Below are 15,533 nucleotides of genomic sequence, written 5' to 3'. Positions count from 1 at the left end.
TCGCTTTACTGACACAACTGATATGAATGTTTAATTGCAGACTTTCCCTCTCCAAGACACACAAATACAAATAGAGAGATACATACAGACATCCAAACTGACAACCACAGAAAGACAGACAGACACACGGATGAGCGTGTGCGTGCACTCACACACAGATACAGAGAGAGACAGAGAGAGATAGATAGACAGAGATACACATACATAGAGACACACACAGATACCTAGATAACCACAGACACACACAACAGTATGTTAATATATCTTTTCTTATTGTAAACACACATACACTCTCGCCCTCTCCCCACCCTGTGCATAGATGTACCTGTTCACACTGTGCAAGCTCTGTTCTTGCCTGCTCTTTTGTAAGCAAGTTGTCAACAACCTCACGGGTGTGGACAAAAATCCCAGTCCTCAGTTAAAATGGCGGCAAGGCGTTTCCTCTCATGGACGAGCTACCAGGTTCTCAATGAATCCTTTGGTGAAAAAACGCAAATGCCACGAAGGACCTAGGGGTGTGTGGCTGTCCTGAGATGGCCTTTCTCTGGCATCAGCCTTCATGCCTGGCCTTAGCTACCCCAAGTCTGTTAGAGCATTGTAGACATTTGACCACTCTGTAATAGCACCTAGAGCTGGGCAGGCCTGCACGTTTTTATCCCGGTTGACTTTCTAAAAATCTCCTTTCTTTTACTTATGTTTCTAGAAAACTGTTCAGTTTTTCTCCGCTTCTGCCTGAGAAGGAGGAGGCAGTACAGCCAACTACTGGCAGGCCATTTCACTCGTACATTCCAAGGTACCAGCGAATGTGTCTAGCAAACAGCTTTCTTGCTCAGGACAGAGCCCCTCAGAGTTTTCTAGTCTCCTCCAGGGTTCCTGTGGATGATGGGAGAGGGTGAAGGGTTGGGGAGGAGACTATATTTGAGACTGAAGACTCCAGCACAGTTTGGAGGCAGCCACATCGGGGGACTCAGACCTAAAGGGTTGCTTAGCAAGGGCAGATTGAGGGGAGAGGGTGAGTACCAAGCATCAGCCACTGGTCAGTCTCACACTTCACCTTCTGTTGCAGCCTGTGCCGAGTGCAGGGTGCACACTGCAGCCCTGCAAGGAACCTCTCCACATTGGGGCAGAACCCTCCACAATTCATTCAGTCCTTGGCACATTTCTTCTAGCCTAGCGCTCTTTTTCTCTCTTGCTTGGAGCCTCACAAGGAAGTCCCACTTTTCTAGTGGGGTTGTATGGGATGTGCCATTTCCCTGCTGCAGCTGTATTGTAGGGAAACATACAATAGAGTTTAGTTGCCTGGCTGCTGGTGAGGAGAGTTTAGTTGCCTGGATGCCTACCTATTTCACAGAGGAAGGAACCCCGGGCCCACAGTGCAGCACTCTGCCCGTGGCTGTGCACAACTGAGTGAGCACCAGGATCCCCACACATCTGCAGATTTGTGGGCATGACAGAGCAGCTCTGCCCTTGGGCAGCTGGAGGGAAAGGCTGCAAGAAGCTAGCGCACGTTACCAGGTGCTAAACTTATCAGCACAAACACGGCCATCTGAGATGCATGCATTTTCTGAAATCCAGGCTGACACGTATAACCTGCCTGTAATCTAGAACTATGCTGTAAGTGATGCTCCAGATGTCTGAGGCTAGACCACAAGAAGCCTGTTCGCTTCTGTTCTGGTCCCTTGAGTTGCTGTTCTTTGGGCTTTCTTTCTTCTTGGAATGCACCCTCTTAAAACCCTGTCACCAGTGTGTAACAAGCCGAGCCCAAGTCAGGGCTCTAGGCTTCTAGTTGTCAGTGTCCAAGCACCAGCCATCTTAGTGAATTCATTCCCCAAGCTGTTCGAGTCTTCTCCACAGAGGCCCAGGCATCAGGGCTGTGTAGTCATTGCTCCTTCACACATACAACAAAGAAAGAGACTCAGGAAAGAATAGAAAGCAAAACCCGGTAGGCCAGTCTGACATCTCATCACGCAGAAGACACGGAACCCCATGACTCACCTCTGGCACTGCTGAGGCGTGGCCATGACCTAGGAAGGGAAAGAGAACAAACATGAGTGTTAGCCACTGAATTCATCTCCAAAGGAGTGGCCACTCCCGAGATGCATTTCACTGCTCATGCTTCGAAAATTGCACACATATGTCCACAGCTATGCAGGCGCATAGGTGTGAGTGTCCACGCCTATGTAGCTGCACATGTGTATGGATACATGTGTGTGTGTGCACATGTATGTGGTTGTCAAAAAACAGCTAAGCTTATTCCCCAGGCATGGTTTACCTTGCCATTTTGAAACAGGGTCTGCCATCGGGCTGCAGCTCACAGAGTAGGCTGGGCTGGCCAATGAGCCCTAGGGGTCATCTGACTCCCATCTTCCCAGGGCTGGAGTGTGGACATGTGCTTCCTGCTTTAAAAATTATTTATTTACGTTTATTTTATTTATTTTTTATGTGGAATGGAACCCAGGTTCCTATGCTTGCAAGGTAATTATTTTACCCCCTGAGCAGTCACCCACCCGGCTCCAGTCTGTGTAATACAAACACGGAGCAAGTCCTTCGTGTTTGTATTACTGTAGACTTGAAGTGATACTTTGTTAGAGGCAATATAGAAAATAGAAAAAAAAAATCAAGGAAAAAAATCAATACCATGTTCATGTGTGCATGCAACGAGGATACAGGTACACACTTAAAATAGAAGCAGTGTATTATTGTGTATACGTGAATGATACGTGTGTGCTGTGTGTGTGTGTGGTTGTTCCTGTGCATGTGTGGGGATCAGAGGACAACTCTTTAGATTTGGTTATCTGCTTTCACCCTGTTGAAGCAAGGCATCTCATTTCTATGCTATATGTTCCAGGATGGCCTGTCCTATGAGTTGCTAGGCAATTGCCCCTGTCTCCACCTGTCATCTTCAATTACAGATGCCTGTCACGGCACTGGGTTTTTTTTTGGTGCGTTTCAGGCACAGAACCCAAGTCATGAGGATCGCATCGGTGCTCTGCCCATATGCACATATGCACACATTAAGCCACACAGGTGTGTAAATGACTTGATAGAAAAATATGTAGGATGTCTCTGTGACATGGTATTATGTAGTGTTATCGAAAAACCCACTTTTTGGTTGTGTGGCACATTTGGAGAGGACTTAGGTTCTTGCTAATTTTGACTACTGTCAACAAAACTGCGAAACTCACCCATCCTTGCATTTTAGCCTCATCTCTGGATATCTCCATGGACAGACAGTACTGTAGACCAAGGAAAGCACCAGAGAGTGTGGGCATCCTCAGCCCCTAGCTGCTCATTTCTTAGGTGCTTTCTGGATGGTTGTGTATTAACTTACATATTAACTTCCATCCTCATCCGCTGACTGTGAAGCGGGCACCCACTGTGTCTCAACACCAGGATCCACATTCCCACCCGGTCCTTACTGCTCCTCTTTCATTTCTGAGACGACTATGGAGTTTGAATAATTACATGCATTTCCTCTTTGGTAAATCACTGGCGCATGTCTTTGTTCATTTTCTGATGACAAGTTCTTGGCAGAGTCACAAATGTCACCCTTGGACAATGTCCTCTTGGGTGCAAGTTTTCCTTAGATTTGAGCTGCGGTCTGAAAAGCCCCAGGGCAATGGAAAGCTCCAAAGGCTGCTGCTTCTGTGAGCTGACTTGTTTGCACGTGTAATAACCCCTGGCTCTCTCTGCACACCTTTCCTCTGAGGCTCTCTAAGTGCGTCACAGCTGCAATTAATTGAGCATCGCAACACATGTTGCTTGTAAATATTTATGAGTCCTATCTTGTGGCTGGGTCGTTGGGCACCCAATAGTTAAGCAATGAAGCACCAGTAACCAGGAGACCAGAGCTCAGGAGCCCAGACTACTGCCTGACCTGATGCCGTTTCTTTTCTAACTCCATCTTCCAAACGACCTTGGGGAACTGGTGCCCTCAAGAAACAGGGCACAGGGATGCGTGTAAATAACCTGATCCAGAAAGCCACTGTGAGACGAGGAAGTTGTCTCAAGCTCTGCTGCTGCTCCAGCCACACTGTCTCCCTGCCATGCCTGTGGGATGCGGTGAGCCTCGCTTGGGAGCCACCGTGAGTGTGCAGCCCGGAGTCCTGTGGTTAGCAGTTGGTGCCCTTTCAAGTTTCCCGAGCTTCAGCAGAAACGGACAGTAAATTAGCTAGTGAGAAGCAAATCATGCCCGTGGGGCCAGTGAATACTCTCCTGTACACCCTAGACTCACGGCCCCTTACCTGGACACCCTGCTTTTCATGAGGCCTTCCGAGATTCCCAGACCTGCCTGTGCAAGAAAAGGCGTTTATGTGACGGTGTCCAGCGAGTTCATTAAGAATGGGGCACGTATCCCGGGGACTCCAGGCTAGGATTCCAAAGAGGGCGGGATGTAGATATGAACCCGGGACTTCTGAGCAAGGTCTTTTGCAGGTCCTAGGGAGGACCTTGACTTCACACTCACTGTCTTCTAACTTTGGCCTCCCCAGGAATGTTAGAATGGAACTCTGTTGATCTTGTGGTCAGATTTGCTAGGGTTTTAGACAGGAAAGCTGAGGCCTGAGCAGAGGTAGATGGCCTTCCTTTCCTCAGACTCTGGGCTGAGGCCCTTTGAAACACAATAAATGGAACAAGAGATTAAAAAAAAAAAAAAAGCAATAACCCCAAAAAAGCACTGAGCACCTCTTTTTGGGCACTAACTTGACTCATTTCTTTACTGCAGAGTTTAACATACTTATACTCATCTTTGCAATTTCTTTTTCCCCCAGTGAAATATTTTTGTTTTATATTTATGGATTGATCAATTAACTTATTTTTTTTGTTTGTTGTTGTTTGTTTGTTTGACACAAGGGCTCTCTCTGTGGCCCAGGCTGGCCTTGCTTTGGACTCTCCACAATCCTCCTGTTTCAGCACCCGAGTGCTGGGGTTACAAATAGGTAACAGGCCAGCTCCTACTATTACTTTTGACTTTCGAAAGCCATAGGTCATACTGCACAGATGTGTGAGGAAAACAGATGCTATCCAGCATTGCTCTTCTGATGACACAGAGCGGGAGGGCTGCTGCCAGGGGTGGGAGGATGATGTGGCATCCATACCGTGGTTTGGTTTTTACAAGAGAACAGTTCTTAGAGATGGTGCTGTGTGCACAGCCTGCACGTTTGAGAGCTGATCACATGTTATATGTTTCTATGTTATACACAAATAGTAATACACAGAGGGCTGAGAAAGCGTTTGGAGCCAATAGAAACCTGTAGGTTTCTGGCATAGGTTTAGGCCAATGGGATTTCTCTCTTCTGTTCTGCAGATGTAACTAAAACTTAACCCGCCTAGAGTGGCATAAGAAGCTATTGCTGATGTCAGGTTTCCACTTGGAGTTCCTGTTACTCACAAGCCTAGAGCAGCAACACAGCTTGCAGAGGGCTGTGCATCTGGAAGCTTCCTCCCCATTGCCAAGGCTGTCTGCACAGGGCTCTCTCTGGGTGGGGCTGCGACAAGATGGTTGGGTATTCATATGTCATGTCCTCGGGGATTCTGCACCCTGGGGGCTCTCTGTTTGTCAATGCAAGAGGAAGCCTCAGCAAAACAGGGAAGGGGGCTATTATTCCAGCTGAGCCTGCTGCTATGATCTATAAAGCTGGAGAAATGGGTTGGGGGTTGGGAGTGGGGAGGCTGGCACTGTTGCCTGAGATGGAAGAAGAGGGAGGCTGGTAACTGTGGGTTTGTCTGGATGGAGTGTGGACATCATCCTGACACTAGCAGCTGCCGAGCTCTCTGTAAAGGCTCCCGTGTTAATGCTCTTTGCAGCCTGACAGCCCATGGTGACAAATGAAAGATGCCGCTAGCTGACTTCATGGGGATTTGATGTAGTCTGCCTTGTGCTCTGGAGAGGCCAGCATGTTAGCAAGCTGCCCCTTGCCAGGGGATCACAAGATGCATTCTGGCTTCCTTTTGTCAACAGCATCAATAACATAGCCATGTGCAAATGGGCCACAGCTGGAAAGAGCACAAGACTGGCAGCATCCTCTGCTCTCACACTCTGGCTCCACTCCACATCTGGGCCTGAAGGAAGCAGGTTTCCCTTCCTCTTCATTTCCTGAGTGTGTGGCAGGTGTCATCACTGTAGCAGGCAACTTCACGAACTATAGGATGATCAAGGTTGGCCCTCCCAAGTCTGTGATTTTCTGATATGGAAGCTTATTACAAATCAATTTTAAATTCGGAATGATTTTTAATTTTTAATTCTTTTAAATAATTTAATGCATTTAATGAGCTTTAATTTTTAAAGGATACGAAAACAAACTTGCCCCTCCCCCACCTCTCTCGCTGCCTGGCACACTGGATGTGAGGGTGCAGACAGTGTTCCTGTGTCCCTCCTATCCATCGCAATACAGCATAGACAATGTGTTATCTGGGTCCCGTAGAGATGGGACTCAGCCCTGTCTCCAGGGTTGAGCTCCTGGAATAGAGACTAATAACTCATTGCCCCCTGGAATTTGGCAGCAAACCCTGGGGGAAATGATCCATGCGATCTTACATCATCAGCTTCTTCATCACCCAAGCTTCCAAGAGCGACTACTTTTAACTTTACATCTTATTTAAGCATTATTCACCGCATTGGAAGGTTACTCCAGAATAAAATTCTGTAGCTTTTGAAAGACAACTGATGTATTTAGAAGTTACTGAACACGTTTTCAATTCAAAGAGAAGTGAAAGAGAATACACAGTCCTGTCCCTCTTGATTTGAGTATCTGCATTCGTAGCTGAGCATGTTCCAAAAATAATCTCACACAAACTTTGTCCTGGGGAACAGTATCTTTGTCTCCTCATTGGGACTCTTGTAGAATGCTGTGTCAAATGAGGTATTACAGATATTAGCAACGCCTTTCATTTTGCAGGTGGATGGCTGTAGTTAGTTTCCCCTGGAGTCACTGCTTCACACCCATCAGAGGAGTGAGTTCCAACTAGAGAACTGTGGAGTTAAGGTTTAGACACAGGATGCTCAGAGGGTGAAGAAACTGCAGGGCTCAGTTCACAGGCTAGTGTGACTAGGGGTACAGCAGAGAGTTTGGCATGGTGAAGCTGTGCAAAGCTGTGTCTCAGGAAGGCAGGATTGGTTGGAAAGGGGCCAACTGGGGTTTCCAACAGTGTGGGGGAGAGAGCATAAAGGATGGATATGAGTGTCTTTCTTATTTCCCAAGTGACCACAAAAATCTCCTGTATTGCCTGGAGACAAACACTTGTGTGATTGAATTCAAGCACACAACTGGAATGGAGCCCATCTTGAGTTCTCAAACTAGCTATAGTGGTCCCTAGAAGGAGACGAGAATCCCATGTGGTGCCTGGAGCTTGGCCCATATGCATAAGCATATTAGTAAATAACCAGGAGTGATTAGATGGATGAGAGGATACATGCCTTGTGCACATACTCAGGGAGGCATGATCCTTACCATCCCATGAGGATGTAGACCTAGAAATGCTTTGTAGACCATGCTCTAGCCCAACAAGGCCAATAGAGGAGCCAAACATAGTAGGACTCTCCTTTACACATCTACACAAAACCTCTGAATTCCCTTGGAATGGGGAAGGTCTACATTTCACTACAGTGGAAACTGAGGAGGGCTTTCCATCCCATGGTACTTGGAAGCCGATGAAATCTCTACAAGGTGAAATCAACTATCTTAGCTTCCTATTTGATAAATGGGCAAATGGGCCTGCTGTTTCTCAAAGGCTCTCTTAGTGAATCTTCCTTTTTTATATATAATGACCACACATATCTGTGGCTATTTTGATACATGCACATACTCTACAGTACTCAAGTCCAGAATCCTTTCACCTCGTTCATTTCTGTGAACATTGTTTGGGACAAATGTCTTGAGAAGTCCCCGTGTCTGGTTTTACCTGTAACCACCCCCAGTTTTCCCTTACCTAGGAACCATCAGGACCACCTCTCCCCCAGCTCTGTGATCTAGTGCTATAGCTCAGCAAAGCTAGAAAGCTACATATGATTACTCACAGGCTACTTTTATTGATGAACTTTTAAGGACCGGCAGCATGCCCTTGAGAGTTACAATTCTCTTCAGACAAGCAGGGAATGCCTCTGACTGAAAACTGAAGATGGAGCTGGTCATCTGAATGGGTGCTAGAGCAGGCAAGTCTGAGAGCAGGATGGCTTGTCATACCCACTTTAGCGGGGATGCTGTTTCAGTGGACCGAGGAGTTGGAAATCCTCTTCTCTCTTTGATCCTCCCTGCTTGGTCTCTGCCTTCCATCCCTACTCCTACTGGGACTTGTCTCCGGGTTAGAGTTCTCTTAGCCATCCATTTAAGTGTACCCACTATCCACTTGACACTGAAAAGGCCCCTGGGCACAGTGATGTCTCCAACAACCTGGATTTTCAGCACTATAAAGCTGTCATGACTTGACTTTATGTTCACATTTCCTTGGCCTCTTTCTTCAGATGCTTATCTGGCAACTACTACTAAGAGCCTGTCGTGGCTCAGAGAAAAGATGACAGGCACCCCAGTGGATGCTTGCAACCTCAGAGAGTGTGTTGGATGTTCAGTGAAGATTTTGCTAGGGGAGGTCACTTGGAAGCTTGCCCTATCTTCTGTACAGTGGAGTGGAGACAGTAAGTGACCCTTGGGATCTCTCAGTGCTATGAAGTCCCAGAGCAGCTATGTTTGGCAAGACAAAGCCAGAGTCTGGAAAAGCAGACAGGCAACAGTGCTAGCCAGTTCCTGTTCTTACATAGGGACCCAGCAGGGGGCATCCTTGTGCATAGAAAAGGCTCCTGTCTCCTAAGGGTGAGGACTGTCCCTTCAGGGTGTTGAGAAGTCACAGCCATCTGCACCTTGTCCCCTGGAGAGGGCTGTTGCTACAGGTTTGAAGCAGGAAAGAGAAATTCCTTTGTGGGAAATGAAGGAAGGGATTGGAGCATTGGGTCTGCTGCATGCTGGAGTCTGGATTTGGATTTATCTGATCCTGTCTCTGGGACCCATGGGGTCTGTTTCTCTTCTGCCATGTACAGGACTTACTGCCTTACAAGAGTGGTATCTTTCTGTTTTTGTACCCCAACCCTTCCACCCTATCACGGATGGAGCATCCTCATGGCCAGAGCTGTGTGTTGTTCATTTTACAATCCCTGGGGCTTAATACAGGGACCTTAAAAAAGTCCATGTAAAGGGTCAGAAATGATTATAGTGGGAGAGACTCGGACACCATGGTCCTTCATGACATTAATCTCCTTCCATCCACTTGATGCCATTCAGCCAGAATGGAAGCACAGGAGAGAGACCAGAAAGTCTCTCATATATAGCTTTATGGCCTGAGATGTTAGTAGTGAAACCTTTGACGGAGGTTCTCAAACCTGAGCGGGTATCTGAGTCACGGGAGGGCTGATTTAAACCCAGTTGACCATCCATCAATGCTTGGATTTCTCCCAGGATCTTGGAGTCTGAGATCCTGCCTTCCGGAGTTCTGAGGGATGTGAAGATCGCTGGTGCCAGGCCCAGCCTCCAGGGACCACTGAAGGACACACCACCCTTATCCTGATGTGGTGTGATAACAGTAGTGCAATGCCTGTGTTCCTCTTTGACAGGATATTTGTAACAGGAACCGATTAGTCATGTTTGGGAACAGAAAACCAAACACACTTGTCATTGGTGTCTGCAGAGCATTGGTTCCTCATACTCGTGGGTTCCAAAATCTATTCTCAAATCTCTTTTAACAAATACTTTCATATTTGTGTCTATATAACCTTATGCATTACTGCTGTAGACTTCAAATCGATTTAGATTACTTACAACAATACAATATTGGCATGATACAAACAGTTGACAGACAGCAGGACTTAAAGAAGAAGGAAGAGAAAGCGCTGCATGTGTTCAGTGCAGAATGTTTCTGTGGCTGGTTGAATCCATAGATGGGAAGCCACAGACAGAGAAGACCAGCTGTGTGCTGATCATTAGAGTTCAATTCTGAATTCAAATCTAGCCTGAGATTTCCTGTGATGATGACCATAATGGGCCACCTCCTTAGGCTGTTTTCTATACTTGGAAATAGAAGTAAAGCTATCTGAATCAGATCAAACTTGTGGATGTTGACTTTACACACACTCCTTTTGTGGTGTCTACGGCATGCCAGTGCCAGATACCAATTGAGTGTGGTCTCAATTGGAAAGCACTCGCAGGTGTGTTTCTGTCTCTATGTTCATGGGTATCACACACAAGAGAAGTGGTTGCTGTCAGTGTAGCCAGGCACAGACCATGAAAGGCTGCAGGACTCTCTTATCTTGCTGTTGTAGGTAGATTATGGATGTGGGAATGGTCTGCACAGCTGGGCCCATATGGCCTCAGCACTAAGTTTAGAGGTGTACCTTACTGAGAAGTCGGTGGATACTCCAACTTGGAGGATGGTAAAGAGTTAATACCCACGTTAACCACGTGAAGGCAGCAAGATGAGCACCAGGGCTGTTTTCTATTTGCAGCTGATCATGACCATGTGATAACTCTCTGTGCAGCTTCAGGGAGGACTTTCTGTCTTCTCGCTTTTGGACGGGAGACTGAGAATGACTGGCAGGGTCCAGAGCTACTTTGTAAGCTCTTAAGGTGCAACCGAGCACATACTGAGTACTCCCTGACTGTTATGCATTGAGAGTCTACTATGGTCCAGGCACTACAGGGGTCATTGATTCTCTCCGCAAATATCACACTGTCTGGAGTGCAGGGCATTCAGCTGTAAAGAGGAACCAACTTTTCCCAAATAACGTTTCTAAAGTCCACAGCTCACGATAGCTCCCGGAAGCCCCACCATCAGCTAGCGTGTTGGCTGAAGCTTTAGCTCAGGCCCAGAGGACTTGACACGCATAGTGACACTACCCATCAGCAGCGTCCCCCCTTCCTCCGTTGCTCCATGCCAGTGATTGTCATTTTATCGGAAATGAACGCGTTGGTTTAACAGATACTAAAGTAAGAGAGTGGACCGAAATATGTCGTTTTCAGACATTTTAATTTGATTTATACATCTCAAAAACTAATTTGTATTCATATAATGCTTTCATTATAAAATATGCAGTGGTACAGAGATTTGTGTGAATATGGGAATTTAAAAAAAATTGGTTTATAAATGGCCTGGAACAGGTTGCAGAAGCATCATCAGTTGCTCTTTTTAATATATCTTGAGCATGCTATGACACATCCTGAAATAATTTGCTTCTGGGGGAAAAAAAAAAACAAAACAACAAAACTCTCCTCTCTTCTCTGTCTTTTCCCCCTAAAATGTAACTGTAAATATTACTTTGATGTATGTAATTGCTTCAACCCTCTCTCTTGGAAGGAAGGCTTCTAACCCTTCCATTCCCCATCTCTTGCTTTTGTCAAGAAATAAGAAAAACAGACTTAAAATGCATTATTCAAATGTGTGTAATGTAAGCATTAAAGAAGTCTGAGTGCAGCTACAAATTTCCCTTTTTAAAAAATGTTTGTGAAAAATAACTTGTCTGTTCTGTCTTGAGGGCATTCATTTACTCTGCAGAGGGAACTGACTTAGGATTGCAGAGCTGTGGCAGAGTGGCACATAGTAGGACCTGGAGAACACATAGATAAGATTGACTTGAACTAGATGAGGAGTACCAGCATAAGGAGACCTTTGGGTATTGCTGCGTAGAGGCCGCTCTGGGTGAATCACATGTTCCAAGCACCAGGTTTCAGGGTTAGGGTCCAAAACCCACTATCCCAGTCACTCTGGGGCAGAGGGACAGCACAACCCATTATCCTAGCCATTTAGGGCCAGAGGGGACAGGACAACTCATTGTTCTAGTCATTCGGGGGAGAGGGACAGAGGGTCCCTAAAGAGTCCCTCTTGAGCTGTCTAAAGACTTGGGTTGACTGTGGGAGAATCCCTGCCCAGCAAAGCTGTGTGTGATTCAGTCAAGCCGTGAATCACACACTGGCTGGCTGGCCAGCCCACCTCAAGCCCTTCCTTCAACTTTGTGTAGTAATCCAATGAGGATAGCTGTTTTCATGTGTATGTGTATGTAAGTCTCTGTGTATGACTCTATGTATGTGTGTATGTGTCTGTGTGGATATAATTCTCTCTCTGCGTGTCTCTGTCTGTGAGCCTATGTATGTGTGAGCTTCTCTTGTGTGTCACTGTATAATGAATGTGTGTGTGTGTCTCTCTGTGTATGTGATCGTCAGTTTATCTGTCACAGAATTAAAACTTTCATTCCTTTAATAATAAATAAGTAAGTATTCTGACCTATTTTTCAGCAGTGAGAAGTTCTGGAATCTCAAATCACTGAATTCTTCTTTTGTTGTCCTCTTATTGCCCCTGGGATGAGAGAAAATAGATTATAGCTGGAAAGCAGCAAGGAGCTGGAGGGAAAAATTAATGAAGTGCATTCATTCATAGAAACAGCCCCCCCCCAGTCGGATTTAAGTAATTAATGCCTCACACATCTTTCTGACGTTCTCTTTGCATATCTACTGAGGCCAAAAACACATTTAAAGAAACGTAATTACTTAAAATTGTGTTTTAGAGCACTGTTCTACAGGACAGGACTGTGGGATGGAGGAAGTGCTCAGGTCAAATTGAAGTGCCCCCAGGTCAAGGCTGTCTCTCCCACACCGGTGCCTCACTCATAGCTGTCTTTTTCAAGCTCTGCGAGTCCCTCTGCCTCGTCTATAAAAAGAAGATCATGGATGTCTGCTGTGCAGTTGACAGACTGCTGTTAAGCTACTGTGGGGACAGCGACTTGAGCCTGGCACAAGTCTAGATGCTTTACTGCATCAGCTGAATTTGAGAAAAGTCTAGCAAACTTCATCCCACGGAGAAAGGCAGACTATTTAGCAAGCACAGCTCTGATCCAAGTAATATTTAGGCACTCCACTAAGGCATTTTCCACAAAGAGATTAAATGATTTTAAATTGAGTTAATTTGTTAAAATTCATTAAATACATTTGCTATCATAAGCCATCATTGTTATGCCTCCTGAGCTCATCTCATTAGTCCGATTCGGCATACTCTCTTTTCTCTGCAGACATTCCCTGGGCTTTAGCAAATGCTTCCTGGGGATTTTTTTTTTTCTTGGACAATTGCTCCTTGACAACTAGTTAGGTAGCTGATTTAACTTTGCAACCATCCTGTTCTCTCTGCCTAGGTTAACATTGTCCCTTGGTCCTTGACATAGCATGAAGACCTTTCTGAGACATGCCCTGCCTTTTCTCTTCAGCTTCTGCTTCCATATCAATTCCATTCCACTTCTGCCCAGCATCCCATCCCTATCCTGACCTTTCAGGCTGCCTCCTTTGTGGTTCCTGGTTGAGTTTTTATTTCACCCTCTTATTTACTTGTTTACATTTGTGTGTGTGTGTGCTTGCATATTCATACATGCACACGTGCAGTCCAGAGGTGACCATCAGCATCTTTATTTAATGTGCTCATGTACTTATCACACACATAGCATCTGCACAGAAGTCAGAGGACAACTTGAGAGAGTTCACTTTCTCCTTCCACCAAGCGGCTTCTGGGAATATCAGACTTGGCATCAAGCACCTGCACCCACTGAGTATCTTGCCAGTCTCACCCAGGTTGTTTTTTTTTTTCTGTTTGCTTGTTTGTTTTCTGGTGGGGGGTCAAGTGGGGGCAGGATCTTGCACTGAACGAAGCTCACCATTTCGGCTATTCTGGTGGGCCAAAGAGCTACAGCTACCCTCCTGTCTCTGCCCCTCCCAGAGCTGGGGGTGTCACGGATATGTGCAGCTGTTCCTTGTTTTTCCTTGGCATCTGAGGATCCGAAGTCAGGTCCTCCATCTTGCACAGCAAACCCTTTACCCACCGAGCCATCTCCCCACCCCTCACTCCTTGTTCAATGTATAGCTTGTCTGCTAAAACCGTTGAGCTTCTGTCTCTACCACTGTGGAGACTTGAAGATTTGTCTTCCCAGGCCTGGGTTTGTGCCTGACCTACAGGGGGCCTATGTGGGCATGTGGGAATGCACACAGGGCTTCCTGCCTCAAGGAGAAACCTCCGGATCACCTAAGCTTCCCTCCCCATCTGGTATCTTGTATGCACACCATAAGATAGAACATGATAAGTGCACTGGGCAGGAGATTGTCACTGTGGAACTTGGCCCTTTAGAAGCTGACAGCACTAGTTCATGAGTTCAATTACTTGTTCCAATTTCTCCCTTTATTTAAAAATGATTGTATGATTGCATTATTCCTTGTTTCTTTTAATTTTATTATTCTTTATTTTTCTTCTGAGTAAAACTGATTCATACATCTAACTTACATATTGAAGTTTCTTCTAAGTTCTGGACATGAATGACCAGCTGTTTTCTAGATTTTTCTAGATCTTCTGTGTCTTTCAACAGACCCAGGCCTTCATCCTTGGGAGGCTCCATTGCACATGACTTAACTTTCAAATGAGCATCGTGGGTACTGAGTGTGGGTGTTTCCTTCATCCGCTCCACTCATTGCCACCTTGTGGAATTGTTACCAGATCCTAACACTTAGCTCCCAAATGGCCTTTCAATTCTGGATCTTCTTCTTTACTCTCATAAGCGAGTCTCAGTTTTAATTTTGCTTTTCATATCTCCGGCTCAACCTCTAGTATCTATCCTTTCATCTACCTTCTTATCCACCCTTTCATGTTTTTTCTTTGCCTCCTGGGCTCTAACCCATCTTCAGAGTCACTACAATAATAATCTTTCTATGTATCAAAACACCATCAAATACCACCCCCCTACATATACCTTAAAAATCTCCCCCACCCAAGATCACTGCCTCTGCAGGAAAAAAATAAAAAAGTCTAAATATTCAACCACAATAGCCAAGATTCCTGTCCCAGAGTCCTCAAAGCCACTGCCATAACTTTATTCTCCAACTGTCCTCTCTGCTAGGTCCCATGCTGTGGCCTCTGAGCTGCCCCTTCTCATATTTCCGCAGCCTAGATCAGATTAGCTTGTTTCGTCTGTATCTGAAAATAAATTCTTCAAGGCCAAATTTTAATACATCTTCCTTCTGAGTTCCTCAGCTATTGCTCCCTCTGAATTCTTTTGATACTTCTATTTTGCCATCTATTTGTTTGTAAATTCATTTAGTCGTTTACTCAGCAAATTAGCTACTAGATTCTTTCTTTTTTATTTTTTATTATGATTTTCTTTTTTACAATTTATTCACTTTACATCCTGATTGTAGCCCCTTCCCTCATCTTCTACGGGTCTCACCCTCCCTCCCTCTCTCTTTTATATCCCCCTCCCTCTCCTATATTCTCCCTCTTCTATACCCTCCCTCCCTCTTCTATCTGTCTAAGGAAATAACTAAAGAAGACAGCAGGGAAGTGTGCATGAAGCTTTTCTTACAGGTGGAGAGCAGGCCTTAACTGACTAAACAATGAAGAGCAACCTGAGCGTGCCCATCGGTGCTCACTTCCACACTGAGTAGCTCCTATCCTGAGGGTGGGGCATATCCCGGGGATCTCTCCTAGAGCACAGGCTGAGTTGCCCCCACCTGCTTTCAAGAATGCCTGGA

At 45.7% G+C, this 15,533-nt stretch overlaps 1 protein-coding gene across 2 annotated transcripts in view; it reads right to left on the bottom strand.

The window, feature by feature from the left end:
• Clnk (cytokine dependent hematopoietic cell linker) overlaps positions 1 to 15,533 on the bottom strand; it is a 169,791-nt gene that overhangs the window by 76,322 nt on the left and 77,936 nt on the right. For both annotated transcript variants that reach the window (XM_060365389.1, XM_060365390.1), the window contains 2 exons: positions 12,259 to 12,330; positions 1,996 to 2,024 (listed from right to left, as the gene is read on the bottom strand). In XM_060365389.1, the coding sequence (XP_060221372.1) occupies positions 1,996 to 2,024; positions 12,259 to 12,330 (101 nt within the window). The remainder of the gene's footprint in view (positions 1 to 1,995; positions 2,025 to 12,258; positions 12,331 to 15,533) is intronic.

This window comes from Meriones unguiculatus, chromosome 12 (genome assembly GCF_030254825.1).
Source record: "Meriones unguiculatus strain TT.TT164.6M chromosome 12, Bangor_MerUng_6.1, whole genome shotgun sequence".
Classification (NCBI taxonomy): Eukaryota; Metazoa; Chordata; class Mammalia; order Rodentia; family Muridae; genus Meriones; species Meriones unguiculatus.
The sequence above is the reverse complement of the archived record's forward strand: the minus strand, read 5'-3'. Positions and strand labels throughout refer to the sequence as shown.